Genomic DNA, 21,440 nt, shown 5'->3' with positions numbered 1-21,440 from the left:
ATGAATTTTCATATTACGGATAATTACGGATAAACATGAGTATTTTCACGACATTGAAAATATCAACATAACCTATAGTTTTCAAAGTATATACACACATGTTAAATAGCTTCAAACAAGTTAAATACAAATTTGTATAAATTACAATGTTTTTCAAAAAAAAATACTATTTTCTCCCAATAATGATAAAATATTTCATTAAAACTCTGGTGTCATTAATTGATTAAACATCAATTAATCAAAGGTCTATAAATTCGGAGTATTATTGAAGAGTTTATCAGACGTTACTGAGATATATGAGAACTATAAATGAAAGATCTCCAAGGGGAATGAATGATTGAACTTGAATTTATTTTCAAAAAAGTTTAGATATGAAAAACTACAAATATTTAAATGAAATCAATAACATATTTTTTTAGAATTTATTTAAATTCATAATCTTTGAATTTTCTTGAATGAAATTTTTTCAAGAAATGTAGAAAAGAAAATATTGGCAGATGATGATAAATGCTTTATTTTAGAGTAGTGTTAAAATAAAAATCTTCAAATTGATTTCTCAAGATATCTAATATTCGTTCAACTAAAGGCTATTGTTAAATATTTAATGTATCTTAGAGTAAAAAGAGAAACACATAGGAGCAAAGAAAAATATTCTTCTTATCCTTCTCCCTATGAATTTCATCTCGATGGGCGTAGTGTACCATTAGCTATCGATTTTTCACAAAGAATGCTGGAGCGCATTCGCAGAAGACAAACTGCAGTGATTCTTCTATTAGATCTCTTTCCGCTGTCTAAGCGTTTCAAATTATAAAACGGTTGCTGCTAGTTTTATGTACATTTTCTTAAATTTTTTCATGGATTATGTATTTAAAAAAATTGTTAGTTTTGTTCGTTATTTTCCACATAATTGACGCAAGTGGTAGGTGTTAATTTAAAGAAAAAAATGAAATTAAAATATCAGTGAACTATAAAAGTAAACAAATTCAAAAATTATCCAGTTTGTCAACTGTAAGAAATTAATTAATAATCATGAATTGTAGGCATAATACCGGGACCAAAAAATTATGAAGCAAATCCTGATGCTAAAAGATTATATGATGATTTATTATCAAATTATAACAGACTTATACGACCTGTGGTCAATAATACTGAAACCCTGACTATTTGGTTGGGTTTAAAATTATCACAGCTTATTGAAATGAACTTAAAGAATCAGGTGATGACCACCAATGTCTGGGTAGAACAAGTACGTAATTTTTTTCATTTACTCTGAATTATAAGCAAATTGTTTTGTGTCATCATTTCACGAGTTAAAGCAATCTTAGATTATTCAATCATTCAAATAAAGATTAACTTACTCATTAATTCTTATTATCACTAGAAATGGTATGATTATAAGTTACAATGGGATCCTGAAGAGTATGGAGGAGTGGAGATGTTATATGTTCCTTCAGAAAATTTGTGGCTGCCCGATATCGTTCTTTACAACAAGTATAAATAATTTATAAATAACTCTTAAATTTAAAAGTAGTTATTATAAATCATTTTTATAACTTTCAGTGCTGATGGGAATTATGAAGTAACTCTAATGACCAAAGCAACGTTAAAATACACTGGAGAAGTATCTTGGAAACCACCAGCAATCTACAAATCTTCATGTGAAATAAACGTTGAATATTTCCCATTTGATGAACAGTCATGTTTGATGAAGTTTGGTTCATGGACCTATAATGGAGCTCAAATAGATTTAAAACACATGTTGCAAGAACCAGGCTCTAATTTAGTAGCTACTGGAATTGATCTAAGTGATTTTTATCTATCTGTCGAATGGGATATCCTTGAAGTACCAGCTGCAAGGAATGAAGAATACTATCCCTGTTGTTTAGAGCCATATTCCGATATAACTTTCAATATTACAATGAGAAGAAAGACGTTATTTTATACAGTTAATCTTATCATTCCTTGTGTAGGAATTACTTTTTTGACCGTACTAGTGTTCTATTTGCCAAGTGATTCTGGGGAAAAGGTAAATTGAATCTAAAATAGAACTTCTCAAAGTTAATTAAATTAATTAAATAAAAAATAAATTATATCTTTGTTGTAGGTTTCATTGTGTTCATCAATTTTACTGTCTCTTACAGTGTTTTTCCTGCTTTTAGCAGAAATTATTCCCCCAACATCTCTAGCTATACCATTGCTTGGGAAATATTTACTATTTACAATGATTCTTGTCACATTATCTATATGGATTACTGTAGTGGTCTTAAATGTTCATTTTCGGTACGTAACTTAATTTTTTTACTTAATATTAAAAATCAAATAAATTATTATTGGTTATTATCAATTTTCTTAGATCACCTTCTACACATAAAATGTCAAATTGGGTTCGTCAAGTATTTTTAAATTGGATGCCACGTGTTTTAATGATGCAGCGTACACCTTACGCTACTCCTGAATACACTGATATATGTGTTGATAATGGATATTCTAATGATGTCGACTACAGGTTTGTTAATATTGAAAATTGATTAAAAATAATTGTAGAGTTGAAAAAAAAAATTTAAACGATTTGTACAGTTATGGTGATAACGGAAGTGAATATACAACGGATTTAAAAGAAAATCCTGACGAAATAGACCGAGTAACCTTGGGTTATAAAAATATGGATGATGAAGATGGACATGTACCTCATGGATCTAGCCAAGATAGCGATAACATAATGCTCAAAAATTTATCTCCGGATGTTCTTTCTGCCTTAAAGGGTGTCCGTTTTATTGCACAACACATTAAAGATGCTGACAAAGACAACGAAGTAATTAAAATAATAATTTTTTTTTTCGATTCATTTTTATTATTCTTCCAATCTAATGAATTAATGATCTATAGGTTATTGAAGACTGGAAATATGTTGCAATGGTTCTAGACAGATTATTCCTCTGGGTTTTTACATTTGCGTGTACTGGAGGTACAGCAGGAATAATTTTACAGGCACCGAGTCTGTACGACACACGAGTAGCGATCGATCATAATCGATCTCCAGGTATACCAATGCGTGGAGGTAGAGATATGAGGCATTTTGGAATTAGTGATTTTGATGGTATTTTTCATGAAAAATCACTTTGAAGTTAATGATGCTCAGTCTTTAAATATAATGAAATTATAATATTTAAAATGTACAAATAAACATATTGTTGCGGCCCTTATAAAATGGTATTAATGAATTCCAATGCTCTTTAAATATTTTTAATTAATTTTGTATGGATTTTTTTATTTTTATCTTTAAACACTGTACTTAATTACGTACAATAAATGAAAAAGAATATCGTACATTTATTTACTTGTCCTCAGGCTTATTAAATACCAGAGTGTAGCCACATTTGCCGCAATAGTGACGATCCTCCATTGCTGCCATGAATACTCCAGCACCGCATTGGTCTGTGGGACACTCTCGTCTTAGACGATGGATTTTTCCATTTTCGTCAACCTTTAATGTTAAAAAATTTTTTTTAATTAATTTTAGATTGAAAGAAAAAAATATATTGATGTTTTTAAATCATTGAAAAATATACAAACCTTATAAAATTTAAGAACAGCTAACTTGACCTTCTTCTTTTTGTGTTTGATTTTTTTAGGGGTAGAGTAATTCTTCTTCTTACGTTTCTTGGCTCCACCACGTAGTCTAAGGACAAGATGTAACGTAGATTCTTTTTGGATATTATAATCGGAAAGGGTTCTACCGTCTTCCAATTGTTTACCAGCGAAGATCAATCTTTGCTGATCCGGAGGAATTCCTGAAAATATTTCATAATATCATTCTATTCAAGATTTGTCTATTCTAGATAACTCAAATTACTAAAGATTTATTTAATTACCTTCTTTATCTTGGATTTTGGCTTTAACATTTTCAATAGTGTCAGAGGGTTCAACCTCAAGGGTGATGGTTTTCCCCGTTAGAGTTTTAACGAAAATCTGCATCTTTAATTATGAATTTGTAGACACAGTCTGTAAAATTAAAAATTTCATGTTTTTTAGAAACTGATTAGATCAAGCTAAATTTATAATTTTATTCCTTGGGATGAAAAAAAAAGAAAAAAGTACATAAGGTTTTGAGTGGAGACAATTTATTGAATTAATCAAAAGGTACAATTATAATTACAATTAATTTTCTTAGACTAATAAAACTGCATTGATGCATCCATCATTTTCAGGATTATTTGTTACTTGGGCATATTTTCCCCAAACAACTTTTCCTGATTGTGTTACTAAACCAAGCTCTGAAATATTAACTTCTATAATCGTTCCTTTTGTGATTACTCCTAATGAAGTGTACATAGTTGAACTGGGATTTTTCTTGACGCCAATGATAGGCAAGTAAAATGTAGCTTTAAGTTCAGGATGAGTTACATGTGCTTTCTTAAATCTCAATGCCATTGGCCTGATGAATCGTTCAAACTTTGGTGGTTTTCTTGTAAAGTTTTCCCCAACATAAGTGACTTTTGTCACCATTCTTTTCCATGACTTTCTCTTAGTTTTACCACTCCTGAGAACTTTGAAAACTTCTGATTCTGATTGTACTTTTACTTTTGGAATAGGAACATCCCATTTTCCTGCTTTTTCTTTTCGTTTTTGTTTTATCATATTTGAAAGAACTTTTGAACGTTGCGAAACATCTCGATCCAACAAGTAAACAGGCAATGCTCCTTCGGGTACATTGTCAGATTTCTGCTTGACTTTCTTTTCTTCATGAGCTTTAATTTTCTTTTTCATCTGAATCTTCTCATTTCTTCTTTCTTTATTGAAGATTTTGGCTTTGATACCACGTAGGCTACGCGCTCTTTCAGCACGTTTATGTGGTTCACGCGCCTCTCGTTTACGTTTTCGTTCTTCATAATCTAACCTTCGCCCATATAACTTCTGATGACGCTCTACGTACTCGTTCTGAGGCATTTTGGAAGTTTATTTTATTTCAATGCCTCGTATAAATTCTAAAAAAAATTTCATAAGTTAATTATCAAGTGACTAACTATATCTAATTTTTATTTTTAAATCACTTTAATATTAAATTTTAGTAGCTTCATTATACTTTTAAAAGTTAAGTCAACTTACCTCATTCGTAAGTTATGTTACTCGAATATTAATTCAAGTAAATACATCAATTTATGCAGATTTATCACCATATTTAAAACACTATTTTTCAACAATTACTTAAATCCCGATTATTTTATTTTGACACAAAGTAAATATTTTCTATTGTTTAAATAATTAAACATTCTTTTGTCGAATGATGTAAGTTAACTTTTTATGAAACTTAATTAAAAAGAGTATTAAGATTGACAAAAACAAATTAATCGGAAGAATTTAAGTAAAATTTTCTATAGAAATTGAGAACGAGAAGAAAACTAATCATCAAGCTTCACCTATTGCTAACAACTGATGCAGACCACATAACCTCTATTGTGAATTTTCGTAAAATTCTAGTTATTTAATAATTAGTAACAAAAAAAGCATTGTCACAATTTATTAAAAACAAATTTACAATTATTCATTGTAAAAAGTGATTAGTTTTTCTTCTAATATGATAATAATACATAAAATTAATCATCAATGACATTGCAACGTGAAAATATATTCTTGCCACATAAACACGATAATTCGGCAACTAAAGTACGCGTATTAAATTTTCGGCTTAGAAAAAAATTTGCTTGATCATATTCAAGCAAAAAATACACAAAAATAGTTACTATTTAGTTCTTTTTAATGTAAAATTAATAAAATTATTATTTCCATACCTTCAGCTACGCCATGCGGCAAAGAAAAGATCGTCTCGAACTATAGTAAATGTATAGATTGTGAGGCACAAAGAAAAAAATTTTTATTTTTTAAAAGGATTACCAGGGGGCACAACGATCGCTAACTTTATAAAAAACGTTTGCAAATGTGAGGAACCAATGAAAATGCTCAATCCAACAGAATAAACATTGCGTGAGGTTAGAAACGTCGCTGATTGGTCGATACAGAGAAAGGGGTGCGCGGTTCTCGTGACGGTTAATTTGTGAACTAAAACATCTATAAAATATTGCCTCATTCTTTCACGCTAGACTTGGACAGTTTGTGACTGGAAGCGCGCCAGTTCACTTCTGTTAATATAATAAAAAAGCATTAGCTTATTGCGTGATTAACCACATGATCTTATAAATTTACAATAAATAAAAACCTCCATGTAAGAGTGATAGTTTTCATAATTTTTTTTGGAGCATAAATGTGTTAATGGTAAGAAAATAGCAAACAATTATTGTCATGTATTGAGGTAGCATCAATTACTCAATAGTCTAATATTTTCTAGGAATAGAAAAAATCCAGAGTGTGCAAAGGTCATATGAGTGATCTAAAGAAGTTTACATCAAGATATAACGATTTTAGAAGTTTTAAAGTTTCACTACGGCTTCTAAAGCTTTACCCGCATCGTCTTTGACGGTGTTAGAGTCTTGGGTGGCCAGCAAAGAGTGTAGTGAATAGTGCGACCGTGAACTATACTGATTTATTTATCGTATCGAATATTCAGAAGCCATTTAAAAAGGTTGATTAAAAATAAACAATCCATGAGTTGCAGTGATAATATTTGAATGACCAGCACGAAAATTCTTGCCTTGGGAATTGATTATGCTGAAAGCCAAGTATCGTGGCAATAAAAAAAGCTCATTGAGTGTGTGAGTAAGTAAGCAGTGCGCAACGGCGCAATATGGAGGAGAGTCAGCTGTTGATGACCGAACTACCAGCGTTAACAACGGGAGCAACGCGTGGTGGTGCTTTGCTACACAGGTCTGGGCATTATTATCACCTGCATCAACCGCACCTGGCTATCTCGACACCTCAGCAAAACCAGTCTCGCCAAAATGCAGTCTGTGTACCGAGCTATATGAATGGAGCGACAAATTTAAGTAACTATGTACAGGGCATTTCCCGGCACTTAACAGAAACGCAAAATGAAGACGCCGCGCCCACAAGTACTCATATTTCATGTCTTTACCCGGAAATTTTGGCCCTTATATTCAGCTATTTAAGTGTAAGGGACAAAGGCCGGTCAGCGCAGGTATGCGTAGCATGGAGAGATGCCGCTTACCATCGTTCTGTTTGGAGAGGGGTGGAAGCCCGTCTGCACCTGAGGAAACAGGCGCCTGCCGTTTTTGCGAGTTTGGTGAGGCGGGGAGTGAAGAGGGTCCAAGTGCTCTCTTTGAGAAGAGGTCTCGGGGACGTTATTAAAGGCATACCAAATCTCGAGTCCCTCAATCTTTCTGGCTGCTATAATATTACGGATTCGGGCCTTACCAACGCCCTCTGCCAAGAAGTTTCTTCCCTTACGGAGTTAAACCTGTCTCTATGCAAACAAGTGACCGACGCTTCGCTCGGAAGAATTGCTCAGTATTTAAAAAATCTTGAATCCTTAGAATTAGGTGGATGCTGCAACATCACTAACACCGGATTACTTTTAATAGCCTGGGGATTAAAAAAGCTCAAGAAATTGGACCTGAGAAGCTGTTGGCATATTTCTGATCAGGGTATTGCTCATTTAGCAGGCCTCAATCCGGAGACTGCTGATGGTAATCTTGCTTTGGAGCATTTAGGACTTCAAGATTGCCAGCGTCTTAGTGACGAAGCATTGAGACATGTTTCTGCTGGGTTAGCTACTCTAAAGTCCATCAACCTTTCATTTTGTGTCTCTATAACTGACTCTGGGCTTAAGCATCTTGCAAAAATGTCTAGTTTAAGAGAATTAAATTTACGATCTTGTGATAATATCTCGGACATTGGTATGGCGTATCTTGCTGAAGGTGGTAGTAGAATTTCTTCCTTAGATGTTTCCTTCTGTGACAAAATAGGCGATCAAGCACTCGTGTATATATCACAAGGTCTTTTTAATTTAAAATCATTGTCATTGTCTGCGTGCCAAGTCAGTGATGAAGGAATATGTAAAATAGCGAAAACACTTCATGAATTAGAAACACTCAATATTGGCCAATGTAGTAGACTCACAGATAAAGGACTCTATACTATTGCAGAAAGCATGAAAAATTTAAAGTGCATTGATTTATATGGATGTACTCGAATAACAACAAGTGGATTAGAAAAGATTATGAAATTATCGCAGCTCAGCACACTAAATTTAGGCTTATGGCATGTGCGGTGATGAGTGCATTGAATTTTTTAGTGTTCAAACAAATATGTCATAATGACAAAAAGTTTCCAGACTTTTTTTTTACAAGACTTTATCTTTTAAACTAAAATTACTGTAAAATTATATGCAATTGAAGAATGGGAAAATGAAAAATGAGAGCAATTTAACATTTAAGATCATGCTGAATTAAAGTTAATTATTTGTTTAATTGATTCATAAAATTTTCAGCATTGTTTTTACCCAAACTTTTGTTAATTCTTTACGTTTCTGTGATGTAAACAATAATTGTTTTCATTGATAATTTCATGGATTAATCAATATGATTAATGAAATGAGTCAGAAAATAAGTAAATGCGCATTTTATGTGTACCAATTGACTCAAATTGTCATATTTGTCAGACTCCAAATGATGATTAACTTTTCGTATAATAACAATGTATATCTTTAACTCGGTAAAATTGTTATGACTTATATTATAAGTGTATTATAGCGTTCAATTGATGAACTTAAGCAAGTGAAAATGTCGTTTTTTTATCATTATCATTAATTATTACTATTATAAATATTATTATTAGACTAATCGCCCAATTGAATGAAATGTGAATGTAAAATTACATTCAATAATCCATGTTACGGCTTTATTGAATTTTTTCGTGGCAAAAAATTCTGATCGGTTGTTACTTAATTGATCTTTATTAGTTTTCATTGCATTTGGCCTCTTTTATAGATGAATTTGTATTGAATAGATGGTATACAATATAATTATCAAATATACCATCCGAAAGATGTTTTATACTATATTAAATGAAGATTATAAATTTAATCTTTGAGTATGGGTGCGATAATGATGAATTAAGCGTCAGTTTTATAAATAATATGTATAAAGATATTGATAACATTAAATTTCATTGTTTCTACCTCGTTTTATATATAAAATGAATCGTTAATATTCAAGTTTTCACTTTTTTTTAATACGTTTAAGTTTCGGATGAATTGTAACTGTATGAATGAATTGTGATAAACAATTTTGTTTGAAGCCAGAATCTTTTGTTATCACTGGCATTCTTTAATTTTTGTATCACAGTTTTCTGTTAATCATTTTTCTTGCTCAGTTTATGATAAACAAAAATATGTGATAAGTAGATATACTACGAATCTCGTTGATTCGAGGTTGGATTTTTGATAGTTTTATTATAGGAAAATTGTATTTGAGATTCGTAAATGATGATTTTTCTAAAATTTTAATACTTTAATTATTCAAAAAATTATCAATAAAAATTTTTTCTAAATTAATTCATAAGAATTTTATAAATTTTTTCTCACGTTGATAAATTTCGCTGATCTATTGATTTTATTACCAATGTTGATCTCGAAGTCGTTTTTTTGCTAAATATTTTTTTATGATTGATTGAAATGTAAATATGTTGATATGATCTCCAATACTTTATTGTGTGTCAGCACGTATCTAAAATAGAACAAATTCGCATTTGTAATTTTCAAAAAAAAAAAAATCACAGATTATATTTAAACCAAGGATAATGTCAAATTAATATATAAAATTGAATTTGATCATGTAGCTCGTTATTTCAAGTAAAGAACATGCTTCATAACATATACGTGTGTGAGTTGTACAATAATCATGATGAATACTATCAGCATGTACTGTAGAGTAGCATACGGAAGGAAGTACAGCTACAATAAACAGTTCAATGAAATCAAATTAATTATTAGTTAAGTAGGAGCGAATTAAGATTAATACAACCATAAAAGCAATTTTCAAAAACAAAGTTACATTATAACTACAGTATCTATTTGGTCGTTTCCATAGGCTTCTATATCATTTATTATACAAAAAAAAAAACAATGTTAAATTTTTTTTTTTTTCGTTTTTTACATGCACACGATTGATTTTTTTTCCACGTGAAGTCTGTGGATCTGACCTCGTGTGCAATTTATTACATTCAATCGTCCTTTAAATTCTGATTAAATGTTTAAAGTTATATTGCCATAATGTAAAGCTAATGAATTAATTTTTATGTATTCATTTTGTACCAATCATAATTTTAACATTTATATTAATAATTAAGTATAAATAATAGTGAAAAAAAAAAAAATAATGAAAAGAATAACAACCACGAATGTAATATCATCTAGAAAAGTGGCCTTATCGCATTAAATCAGCACGCATTTATTTACAAATACAATATTAAAAAAATACATAAGTTCAGGCTACAATATCATTATTGATTGACGTGAAAACTACGAATAAATTCTTACGTAATGAAAAATTGTCATCAAAACTTTTGCTGCCTGAACTCTAATGTCGCTTAAACGATATTCATGGTAATTGCCGAAATGTATCAGATAAGACAAAAAAAATTTGTTAGGGAAAAAAACGCCTTTAATGTACCGCTCATTAAAACAAGTATTGTATAATTGATCTACAAAAAAAGCTTGTATAAAAAACATTGCGATCAATATTATGAGCGGAATTGTATTGAGTGCATCGTCAAAATGCATAAAAATTAATCGTGTAATATTTTTTGTGTACAATTTCTTGTTGAAATATATTATTTTTATAAAACATATCTCTTTATGCAATTTACCTTTTTATTCAACACATTCATTTATTTTATTAATTTACTCATATTTATTATTATATTTTCACATAAATCTTATTAACTATAGTAAAAAATTCTGTAAAAAATAATAAAAAAAGCACATTAATTTTTTTATCTAAAAAATATATTTAATTATAACAAAATTCGTTGAATTTTATGAAAGTGTATTTGTTGTAAATTCATAGGTTCAAAAATTTTCGCGCTACATATCGACCAATCATTTTTATTTTCAATGGCCTGAAGTTAGAAACATGAAAAAATTAACTTTCTACTGGTCAGATACAAGAGAAAGGACTTTGAAACCTTTCTAAAGATGTCTTGAAGTGGTCACATGCAAGTTCAACCGATAAAAATGATCCAGTGGTTTGACTTGTCGAAGACAATAGTGAACAAAAAATTAATTAGTCAAACATAGTTTATATTTAAATAAATATTAGTTTAACTAGGTTAATAATGGATCAAAGTACGTACCGAGAAATGGAGGAACGAAGATCTATACGTGACATTAGTAAAAACTTAAAAAAATACGGTAGTACTTCTAAGCACGTAATTCGTAATGATAATTTAATAAAACACTTCGTTAGTAAAACGGACACACTTCCAGGAATTGCTTTAAAATATGGGACAACGGTACGTATAAATTTTTTTTTATTTTTATGAGTATTAGAATTAGTCATAAACCGTGAAAAATAATCTGTTTCAATGAATGACTTTCATCTATTTATATGTATTTTATTGCAGACTGAACAAATTAGGAGAATAAACAGATTATGGGCATCAGATAGTTTATTTTTACGTGAATATTTACTAGTTCCTGTAATTAATAATTCAACAGCAACAACGTCTCAACAAAATAATGAGACTGACAATTCTGTTGAAGCTAATACTTGCTCAGACCCAAGTGCTTCAGCAATGTCTTTATCAATGAATGACGACGGTTCAATCGATAATTTTTTAGCTAGGATGGATTCTTCAATAGCTACTGTCAAAAAAGATATTCAAAAAACCCAGGGAAATAGTGCGTAAGTCTCAAGCATTTTTTTATTTTTTTTAAACTCAAAACACTGAGATGACCTTATTTACATATTGGTTTTCATGACCCAAAGATAAAAAAATTGCTTATCATGAATAGTTTTATTATTTTAAATAAAAGTTTATAAAACTTGATTTATAGTGGTCGCTGAAATAATAATAGTCATAATTATTTTATTTCTAGATTTTGTCGAGATGATGACATATTTGTTCAAAGAAGGCCGAAAGACCGTCTACGTCACTCACATCCCCAATCATCACCATTGTTTTCATCATTATCATCACATACAGGACCAGTTAAGTCTTCATCAGAAGATGATGTTCATGATCTTCCATCCGCAGTTGTTATGACGCATGGAAAAAAATTAAAAACTTCGCTCCAGAAACTTCAGCAACAACAAGATGAAATATTTCAATTGTAGCGAAGATTGTAAATTATGTAAATGGCAAATTTATATTTTAAGGATAATTTTACGCAACAAATAGAACAAAAAATTATTGAGAGTATTATTATTATTATTATCTTGGAGATTATATTACGTTAATACTTAATGTATTATATGACAATTAATACATAAATATTGTTTTATTAATTTCACTTATGAACACACCACAATTTTCTAAAACTGCATTAGATAAATTTACTTTTTATTCTCTATCCATAGTTTTTTAATTGAGCCTCCTACACCTGGTCCGTTAAAAATTAATGCTCCAAGACCAGCAAGTGTTGCAATTGATATTGCGTACAATAAACCCATCAAAGCCTTTGGTAAAACTGGACCAACCACTGCTGGTCGAGCATAATCAACAATGATTGCTTCCAAGCCCCTAAACAAATTTGGAGCGTAATTACTCAATGATAATTATGAAAGTTTATTGATATTTAATAAATTTTTCGTACCAGTGAAAATGAACTACTGTTAGAACGGAGAAAATAAGATCCACCAGAGAATTTTGGAGTAAAATAACACTTGGAAAGACGACAATGAATGCTGCTGCTACAAGTCGTTCAAGCTGCCATAAACGCACGTGATCTGTACTTGATGCTCGAATTTGATTAGCAAATAAAGTTAGTGGACCTGCAAACTATTGAATTCTATCAGTTAGAAAAAACAACGTTATTAAATCGTATGAAGTAGACACATTACATATTTGGAAATTTTTATCCAGTTCATACCTTCTTTGATTGCTGGTTAATATTTTGTAAACAAACTTTCGATGCATTTTTAGTTAAAACTGATGATGCATAAGCTCTTATAGCTACGGGGACGATTGCCTTTTGGTTATAAGATGAAGAGGTAGATCTAAGAATATCTGTGAATAAATGAACAATTGAAATACAATAAAAAATTTTTTCTTATGTTGTAGTTTAGTTACGACTACTTTAATTTAATTCAGAATATATGAACACAATTTATATATTGTTTTTCTATAAAAGTTCAATGCAGTCGTATTATGTTTTTAAGATAAAAATATAATCTACATGTTCAAAAACTTGAACTATTTACTTGGCAATGTTGGAATTGTCCTCCCAATTAAACATCTTGATAAATAGGTCATTTTTATATACGTCCTCAAAGAAAATTTTATTTGATAAGTAAATATTATATAAAAGTAATTTTTAATTTCCAAGTCACCAGTCAGATTACAATGTAAGAAAAATATAGGTTGAAAGATAAAACAGAACTACAATATTTTTAGATTTATTACCAAATTTTATGTTAAATGAACGTAGCTACACATCAGATGGTGAAAATTGATTTGTCTATTCTGTTGTAACTGAAAGCTGATTGGTCAAAATGTTACAATGATACCAACTGATAATTAAATACACATAAAACACTACCAATAGTTGGTTTTTTGCACAAAAAAACACTTTTCATACTGTATGTACAATTGTATCTAAAGTCTGAACATTAGAATTATTTACTATTATCGCAATGAGTTTAAACAATAGATTATTAACAAATGATTGATCTTAAACGATTGAATAACAATACATTAGTAATTTCGAAACAGAGTAATTTGTAAAATTATAACCTGTGGTGAGTGTAAAGCTTCATTTTAAATGCATAACGTTTGAAAACCGAAGGTATTTTGTCGGTTTCTGATTCATAGTTGACCTTCTGATGATGCTATCTGGGAATAAATAATAAATTAAACATTATCGTGTTGTTAATCATAAGCTTGTCAATATCTTAGATAAGTGTAATCACTATTCAAATTTTTTAGAGAATTCTAATGATGATTTGGTTGCTGTTGCTCGAAATAAGATGTATTGTGAGAGAGAATCTCCTCATGATCATCCAATTATAAATATGTAAGCTTATTTTCTATGTAAAAAGTGTTAATCATGGGAAATCAATGCAGTTCTGTGTAATGGAATAATTAATTTTACTTTCTTCAGGAACAAATCGGTTGAGAATTTATTAATTTCAAGCCACGAGGTAATTTCTTCAATAAATTCATCATCTTTGGGCAGTGGAATTCCTTCAAAATCTGGTCATGATTATTTGACTGAGGACTATCATGATTCTGAATCAAAACATGACAGTAGTCATCATGGACGCAGCCCAAGTTCTTCACCTCAGTCAAGTCCAAAAATATTCAATAGAAAAGATTATTGGAAAAATTCTGGACATGGTTCAAGTTCTGGTGCTAAAGAAAATGATAATTTTAAAAATGATGATCAATCGTTGGTATGTAATAACTGGTATTTATGAAGTAATCAATCACTATCTTTATTAATTTATTAAAAATAAATTCAAAAAATTCTCTTAAGTTATTATAATTGGAAATTTTATTTTTTCAGTTATTTCCAATTGTGCATCTTTAATTATTAACATCGATAATTCTTATATTAATTAACATTGAAGCTGATAAATTTTTGTGACGAATCAGTTTTAGAAACCAATTTAAAGCGGTTTAAGCGGCCTTAATATAACATTACCTTAATAATTAAATTATAGGAACCAGCGAATCGTTCATCAGACTCTACAGAGGTCTCCCGAAGTTCAGCAGCTGAAACGAGAAAAGAAGGACGAAGTGATCGGGGTAAAAAAAAATCGTCTTGGTACAATGTTCTTTATCCAACATACAAATCCCGATCTGAAGATTTTAAACGCATTTTCAAAGACGTTCCCGATGATGAACGATTGGTAGTAGGTATGTAACTTTACTATTCAATATCATTAATAATATTATACTTTCACTTAATTACTGCAGTTATTAAATAAGTCATTAGTAGTCTAGTATCATTCATTAACCTTCTTATCATTCATTAAAGACGATTACCAAAGATTAAACTTCACCGTCTACAGCTTATATTCTTATTATAAATAGATTTTTTGATTTAAAAAAGAAACAACAACAACTAACAACATAAACATGGTTATTTAAAAAAACTCAATAATCGATAATAGGTTTCTCTACATTTTTTTCTACAGTAAGCTTAAATACTTTATCATAGACACATGGTTATTGGATGACTGTTAAGTTAATTCGTTGAAATATTTTTTGCTTCTGGAAAATAAATAAGATGGTATGATTCATAATACTAATGAATATTTACATATTAAATGATTAAACTACAGGAGGTATATAAATTGCTATTTTTAAAATTCGAATAAAGATATTATGTAAGTTATCATATTTGCAGATTACTCGTGTGCCTTACAAAGAGAAATACTGGTCCATGGACGACTGTACGTATCACAAAATTACGTTTGTTTTTACGCTAATATCTTTATGTGGGAAACTTTGGTTTCACTCCGGTGGAAGGACGTACAATCAATAACCAAAGAAAAAACTGCTCTCGTAATACCAAATGCTATATCAATTTGCACTAATAAGGATAAATTTTTTTTAACAACTTTTGGGGCAAGGGATAAAACTTACCTGATGCTCTTTAGAGTATGGCAAAATGCCCTTATCGGCCAGGTGCGTATTTTCAAATAAACAATAATAATAAACAATAAAGTAGTTTAACATTTAAATCAGAAAACGAATTTCAATCAAACAGCTTATCAATTATTTCTTTTATTCAATGTCATACACATTTAAGTTGTTATCTCTCACTATGATACTGGTTGTAATTTCAGCCAATGAGCAACTCTGAAATGTGGCAACTTGTCCACGCGTGTTATGGCGAAGAGTTGGGATTAACTTCCGATGATGAAGATTACGTTCCACCTATAACAGCTGCTGAAGAGGAAAAATTACCTTCTAGAGTATCAACAGAGTCTTTTTCTGAGGTATTTTTGATAATACATGAATTAAAAAATGCTCCAACTATTTATTTATGATGGAATTATATTTATTTATAGGCAGATGTATTAAGTGACGGAATACCAACAACGTCAGGTGCTGGAGTTACTACTGATATTCTTCTTGAAGCCAATGCTCATAATAATAACCCGATAATTACACTTGATTCTAAGCCAGACGTTTGCTTAGATCCGACTGACATGAGTGATACTACAGAAAGTGATGCTGAAAAAAGTGCATGTAAGCTGATAGTTTATTCACTTAACAAATAAATTAAATTATTTCATATAATTATATTTATTGAAATTAATTATTTTCAGTGTTAGGTGATAAAAACAGTACTATGTGCACTTCTGCTCATGAAGGACGACGACTTGTCAATGTTATATTACCCATCCACGTCGATCAATTGTTTACACTTCTTTTTACCAATTCCAAATTTTTCTTGGATTTTCACACAGCTAGAAAAACAACAAATTTGATTCAACCAGCATGGGCGCAGGATCCACAAACGAATCAAAAAATGAGGACTGTTTCTTTAACGATTTCTTTAACACAAGCTGTTGGACCAAGAACGTCTCAAGTTACTGAACATCAAACTATGCTTCCCTGCAGTAGACCAGGTCACAGATATAGCATAGATGTTGAGAGTATCAACTCGGGAATCCCTTATGCTGATTCGTTTAATGTTTTGAGCCATTTTTGTATTGCTGCAATCTCAGAAAATGAAACAAGTCTTGCAATATTCTCTCAAATACATTATAAAAAACATGTGTGGTCAGTGATGAAAAGTATTATTGAAAAAAACTGTTGGGCTGGTTTAGATGAGTATTTTAGTAGCTTAACAAAAGCTTTAAGTGTTGAGTGTGAAGAGACAGCTGTTGGTGATGGAATTAAAAGAAAAGTTCGAAGAAGACGGCGTGTTGCGTGTCCTCAGACATTACCAACTCCAGATATACCATCCACTTTATCTGCATCGGTTGTAGAACAACCTCATACAATAAAAAATATTCCTCAAATTCGAGAAGATCCTCCAACTTTAATGAATTGGGTTCTTCTAATTGCTGTTCTTTGTTTAGTAGTCATTAATGGATTACTTTATTATAAATTGTGGGGTTTAGAAGAAGCTGCTGCTTATACAGTAATGGATTTACATGTTCTTAGGAACACTCCAAAGTCTGAAGAAGATTGGGTGAATTTAATCCAACAACAAGAAAGCTTGCACAATGTTGAGATGCGTAAGTGGCAAAGAGTTTTACACACAGCTGCACAACTACTTAAACAGGTAAAAATAATTTAGAAATTTATTTAAAACAAATGATGATTATCGATAGTATGGTTTTTATCTCATATAATTACAGACCGAAGACTCTTTGATAGAGCTGCAAAGAAGTATGCATCCCACATCAACGGAAAAAGTTTTTTCTGTATTAAAACCGAATTTAAAAGGCTTTTACAATGAAGCAGATGACCAACGCCATAATGAAGATATGTAATTAAATATAGCGATCAATTTAATTCTGTAATTATGTAAGTAAAACAACAAATGCATTAATTAGGTAATTAATTCATCAACGTATTTCGCGAGTTCTGCAATGGACTCTGCCTCTTCCCGTAGATGACTTCTATAGAATTATTGTAAAAATTTATTTTTAACTATGTATAAAGAAAAGAACAATGTTAGTAAAAACTTTATGAATTCTAGATGAACAGCACAGTGTAATAGATATTAATCATTTTTTTTTATCAATTTATTCTTGTCAATCATTGTTATATTATTTTTATGATAATTTTTATTGTATAATTGTGAAGTTTCAATAATACTAAATGGAATTTAATTATTAAAATAAGCACAATGAATGCAATAGAAGCAGTAAATGTTACAATTGACAATGAAAATAAATTTATTTGGTTGCAGAAACTGCATACATTTATTTAATATACTTAATCTACATAATTTAAATAACTGCTATGTTAATTCTATTAAATTTGTTTCCTTATTTATTACGGATGATAATGAGCTTAATGATGATGTTGAACTTGTTAATGATTTTATATGAGATCGAAAACTCGATGAGGAATTCCACGCTTCGTCTCTAACAACTCCACGATTTCTTGGATAAATTAGGAGAGGATCTTTTCCAGTTTTTTGACAAAGTCTCTCTTGGAGCATAATTAATTGAGATCTCCAATATTCATAGCTTGCCCGTTTCAATGCAATCACCCATTGTTGTACTTGATTTTCAGATCGCCCAGTCAATACGTGACGTTTATCAAACTCATCTCTAAATACTATACTAAATGCAAAAGCTCCTTCTGTTGAAACGTCGGTATTAACATTGTAATTTTCCAGAACAATGATTCCAGCAGGCTGCTTTTCATCTACTTGGCCGAGTTCAGTGAAGTTAAAATAAAATAGTAGGTTGCTTTTTAATTTGAACCATCTTTCTTTGAATACTAAAAAAAAACATAATAGTAAATATTTTAATTTATTCATTCATTTAATTATATTTCACAAACTAAATAAACATATCAATACGTTTGTTGTTTTTTTTGATGTGTCAACTAAGTCACATATAACGTACTATTTAAGAATTTTTTATCATTTTAAATATTATTTACAATGATTATTAAAAAGTTTAGTATGTGAATAATAGCTGATATTTAATTATTAATAATTAAAATCAATTAAGCATAAAGAATTGATTGTGTAGGAAACTAACCTGATTTGTGAGCACGTTTGTGATTTAAACGACCTTCCAGTTCAGGAAGGCCTCGACTAGCGTCAATTAATTCTTTTTCATTGAATTTCATGATTTTTACACTACTTAGCACTTGAAATTTGTGGAAAATATTCGATTAATTTGATTAAAGTGACATTTTTCGACATTCCTTAACCTCTTTGACATGTTAACTATGAAGTCAGCTTCGATTGACAACTGAGTCATCTATTATAAAAGGAACACGTTCCATACATGCTATCAGATAGCTCGTAAAATTATCCCTCTCTCATTACGTTTGGAGCACAGTGATAAAATGGACAACGCTAAACAACAATTGTTTCTACCATTGAAGATGAAATTATAAATAATTGATCAAATAATTTTAATAATTATTTTTATGAATGAAGAATTCGCTCAATATTTCAACGTCGTACATTGTGTTAATTTAACAGTGGTGTTTTAACTAATAGATAATTGATAGTAATAGTCCTACATAATGCGGTGATAAAACGAGAACGTTTTTAATTCCTGTGAGACTTTTTATTAATGTGCTACTGGACAATTTTTATTAACAATTCAATTTTTGCTCAATTAAAATGCAATTCTATTTAGAGTAAAGATTATTTTTACTGTTAAGGTTCAAAGGTCTCTTCTACGTTACGCATATTATATACATTATTATATTTTATTGTTTTTATTTTAATTTCAAAGCTTAAAACGAGGTGTGTATTGATTTTTGTCGTAATTATAATTCCATTCCTTTTCAATAACTCTGACTTAATTTTAATATTTTTTTTTAGAAAAATGAGCCAGTTTCAAAGTACTCAAATGATAACCGTTGCTCTAGGAGCAACAATTGGAGTAATTGGTGCTGCTAGTTTATTTATTTATCAAAAAATTATGGAACACAGGGAACGAGAACAATTATTAGATAACATAGAAAGTGTTAATAAAAGGGTATCTGAACTTCAAATAGCATTGGAAAATTTAAGGTATCTATAGTTTCGGAGTAACATTAGGAAAGGTAACTTTGATTACGAATATTTTATAAATAACATCATTGTGAATTTATAGAGCCCAACAAGAACAAAAACGAAGTAGAAGATTAATCAGAAAAAGAGTGACTTCACAGAATAGTTTTTATGAATCTGCTGCCACAGATAATGAAGTGGATGCCATTTCTGCTACTGAAACTGATGTTGATGATGAATTTTATGATTGCTCAGATGATGAAGTTATTGCTGAAGATTTAGAGAATGGGTAAGTTTTTTGGATTATAATATTATTGAATGATTATTGATTTTGTTTATTTTGGTTTTTGATGCGTTAATAAATCGTGAAGAACGAAATAATATATTTATAGTGATGCAGGAAAGGAGTAATAATGCAATTGTCACGAGATCTCAATGCATTAGATGAGAAAATTGAGAATGGACAGTACGAAGAAGCTTTATCTGATCTTCGATCTTTAGTCACTTGGCATGAAAATAATATTGAAGTGGTTTGGAGATTAGCTAGAGCTTATGTTAAAAATGCTTCAGATTTAACTGATAATAAACGCCGAGAAGAATTGCTTCAAGAAGGTATTGAAAAGCTTCAGCTCTGTAAAAAGTATTAATCCCACTGAAACCAGTATTTATTAAAGATAATTACTACAAAAACTATCTTATTCTTAGATTAGGTTTTTTTTTAAAAATTAAAATATGCTTAGATAAATATTTTCTTGATGAATAAAATTATTCATTTGAATGTGCTCCTAAGAAAAATCTATTCATAGCTTAATGTTTGTATAAAGTTCATTGGTGTTATTTCAATACTCTTTTTATTATTTTTCTAAAAATAAGTTTAGATAGAGAAAAATGTGCATATAATTCAATACGATAAATTATAATTTACTTTTAAAATACAATAAATATTAATAAGTCTGTATTTCTAATAGGTATCAAAGCATGCGAACAATTTCTAGACGAAGAGCACGCAGATTTGCACAAATGGTATGCCATGTTAGTTGGTTCTCGTACGGAATACCTGCCTAACAAAGAGAAACTTTTAGCCGGAAAGACATTTGAAAAGCACGTACGATTAGCCCTAAAATTACGGCCTGAAGATCCAATCTTAAATCATCTATTAGGAAGATTTCAATATTCAGTATTAGAATTGAATTGGATTCAGCGAAAGGTATTGTAAAAACATAAACTTTCTCTTGTTTGGAAAGAAATAAATTTAACAATAAAATTATTACAACATTAATAAATTTTTTGCGTACAGATTTGCGAAACATTGTTTGGTGAAACGCCTAATGCTACCTTCGATGAAGCAATAGAGAATTTGGAGAAGGCAGAAATGTATGCAAAGAAACCTGATATTGAAAATAAATATTATCTAGGTCAATCTTACTTAAAAGTTAAGCAATACAAAAAAGGTGTTGAAGTTTTAAAAGAACTTTTAAACCTTCAGCCACGTAATAAAAAGGAAGAATCAATGCGATCTGAAGCAGCTAATCTCGTCTCAACGTATTCAAATTTCTCGTGATACTTATAAATGAATACTTAATTGATAAAAAAAAAAAAAACAAACAATATTAAAGTAAAAATAATAAAACTATAAGAATTTAGGAAGGCTTCC

At 30.0% G+C, this 21,440-nt stretch overlaps 9 protein-coding genes across 9 annotated transcripts; 5 read left to right on the top strand and 4 right to left on the bottom strand.

Annotated features, from left to right (window-relative positions):
• The first annotated feature begins 524 nt into the window (after nucleotides 1–524).
• On the top strand, nucleotides 525–3,203 carry nAChRbeta2 (nicotinic acetylcholine receptor beta2). The gene is made up of 8 exons (XM_035080735.1): nucleotides 525–919; nucleotides 1,041–1,246; nucleotides 1,382–1,491; nucleotides 1,561–2,026; nucleotides 2,105–2,280; nucleotides 2,354–2,506; nucleotides 2,578–2,812; nucleotides 2,887–3,203. The coding sequence occupies exons 1-8, from the start codon at nucleotides 862–864 to the stop codon at nucleotides 3,121–3,123; spliced, it is 1,641 nt and encodes a 546-aa protein (XP_034936626.1). The 5' UTR covers nucleotides 525–861; the 3' UTR covers nucleotides 3,124–3,203.
• Nucleotides 3,204–3,238: 35 nt separating this feature from the next.
• On the bottom strand, nucleotides 3,239–5,915 carry RpS27A (ribosomal protein S27A). The gene is made up of 4 exons (XM_035080743.1): nucleotides 5,790–5,915; nucleotides 3,873–4,002; nucleotides 3,574–3,791; nucleotides 3,239–3,484 (listed from the first exon to the last, which is right to left on the bottom strand). Exons 2-4 carry the CDS (start codon nucleotides 3,973–3,975, stop codon nucleotides 3,335–3,337), a joined length of 471 nt encoding a protein of 156 aa, XP_034936634.1. The 5' UTR covers nucleotides 3,976–4,002; nucleotides 5,790–5,915; the 3' UTR covers nucleotides 3,239–3,334.
• On the bottom strand, nucleotides 4,100–5,830 carry Ip259 (NSA2 ribosome biogenesis factor-like IP259). Its single transcript, XM_035080741.1, has 2 exons — nucleotides 5,790–5,830; nucleotides 4,100–4,985 (listed from the first exon to the last, which is right to left on the bottom strand). The coding sequence occupies exon 2, from the start codon at nucleotides 4,945–4,947 to the stop codon at nucleotides 4,168–4,170; it is 780 nt and encodes a 259-aa protein (XP_034936632.1). The 5' UTR covers nucleotides 4,948–4,985; nucleotides 5,790–5,830; the 3' UTR covers nucleotides 4,100–4,167.
• Nucleotides 5,916–6,109: 194 nt separating the features above from the next.
• Nucleotides 6,110–10,757, top strand: Ppa (Partner of paired). Its single transcript, XM_035080736.1, has 2 exons — nucleotides 6,110–6,270; nucleotides 6,344–10,757. The coding sequence occupies exon 2, from the start codon at nucleotides 6,740–6,742 to the stop codon at nucleotides 8,183–8,185; it is 1,446 nt and encodes a 481-aa protein (XP_034936627.1). The 5' UTR covers nucleotides 6,110–6,270; nucleotides 6,344–6,739; the 3' UTR covers nucleotides 8,186–10,757.
• A 332-nt stretch (nucleotides 10,758–11,089) lies between these two features.
• On the top strand, nucleotides 11,090–12,358 carry red (LysM peptidoglycan-binding domain-containing protein red). The gene is made up of 3 exons (XM_035080610.1): nucleotides 11,090–11,424; nucleotides 11,536–11,816; nucleotides 12,011–12,358. The coding sequence occupies exons 1-3, from the start codon at nucleotides 11,248–11,250 to the stop codon at nucleotides 12,246–12,248; spliced, it is 696 nt and encodes a 231-aa protein (XP_034936501.1). The 5' UTR covers nucleotides 11,090–11,247; the 3' UTR covers nucleotides 12,249–12,358.
• On the bottom strand, nucleotides 12,325–13,517 carry SdhD (succinate dehydrogenase, subunit D). Its single transcript, XM_035080613.1, has 4 exons — nucleotides 13,335–13,517; nucleotides 13,004–13,140; nucleotides 12,728–12,912; nucleotides 12,325–12,654 (listed from the first exon to the last, which is right to left on the bottom strand). The coding sequence occupies exons 1-4, from the start codon at nucleotides 13,384–13,386 to the stop codon at nucleotides 12,468–12,470; spliced, it is 561 nt and encodes a 186-aa protein (XP_034936504.1). The 5' UTR covers nucleotides 13,387–13,517; the 3' UTR covers nucleotides 12,325–12,467.
• Nucleotides 13,518–13,693: 176 nt separating this feature from the next.
• Nucleotides 13,694–17,737, top strand: LOC118065373 (protein Aster-B-like). Its single transcript, XM_035080608.1, has 9 exons — nucleotides 13,694–13,871; nucleotides 14,059–14,146; nucleotides 14,234–14,525; nucleotides 14,796–14,991; nucleotides 15,485–15,765; nucleotides 15,927–16,079; nucleotides 16,152–16,332; nucleotides 16,413–17,377; nucleotides 17,454–17,737. The coding sequence occupies exons 2-9, from the start codon at nucleotides 14,100–14,102 to the stop codon at nucleotides 17,586–17,588; spliced, it is 2,250 nt and encodes a 749-aa protein (XP_034936499.1). The 5' UTR covers nucleotides 13,694–13,871; nucleotides 14,059–14,099; the 3' UTR covers nucleotides 17,589–17,737.
• A 262-nt stretch (nucleotides 17,738–17,999) lies between these two features.
• Nucleotides 18,000–19,038, bottom strand: LOC118065377 (pleckstrin homology domain-containing family J member 1-like). The gene is made up of 2 exons (XM_035080611.1): nucleotides 18,816–19,038; nucleotides 18,000–18,549 (listed from the first exon to the last, which is right to left on the bottom strand). Exons 1-2 carry the CDS (start codon nucleotides 18,904–18,906, stop codon nucleotides 18,062–18,064), a joined length of 579 nt encoding a protein of 192 aa, XP_034936502.1. The 5' UTR covers nucleotides 18,907–19,038; the 3' UTR covers nucleotides 18,000–18,061.
• Nucleotides 19,039–19,096: 58 nt separating this feature from the next.
• On the top strand, nucleotides 19,097–21,387 carry LOC118065375 (regulator of microtubule dynamics protein 1-like). Its single transcript, XM_035080609.1, has 6 exons — nucleotides 19,097–19,537; nucleotides 19,616–19,807; nucleotides 19,890–20,075; nucleotides 20,187–20,398; nucleotides 20,755–20,993; nucleotides 21,084–21,387. The coding sequence occupies exons 2-6, from the start codon at nucleotides 19,620–19,622 to the stop codon at nucleotides 21,345–21,347; spliced, it is 1,089 nt and encodes a 362-aa protein (XP_034936500.1). The 5' UTR covers nucleotides 19,097–19,537; nucleotides 19,616–19,619; the 3' UTR covers nucleotides 21,348–21,387.
• Nucleotides 21,388–21,440: the final 53 nt, after the last annotated feature.

Source organism: Chelonus insularis, unplaced genomic scaffold (assembly GCF_013357705.1).
Source record: "Chelonus insularis isolate UGA/USDA-ARS -01 unplaced genomic scaffold, ASM1335770v1 contig_310_pilon, whole genome shotgun sequence".
In the NCBI taxonomy this organism is placed as follows: Eukaryota; Metazoa; Arthropoda; class Insecta; order Hymenoptera; family Braconidae; genus Chelonus; species Chelonus insularis.
Note: the sequence above shows the minus strand (reverse complement) of the source record. Positions and strands in the feature narration are given on the sequence as shown.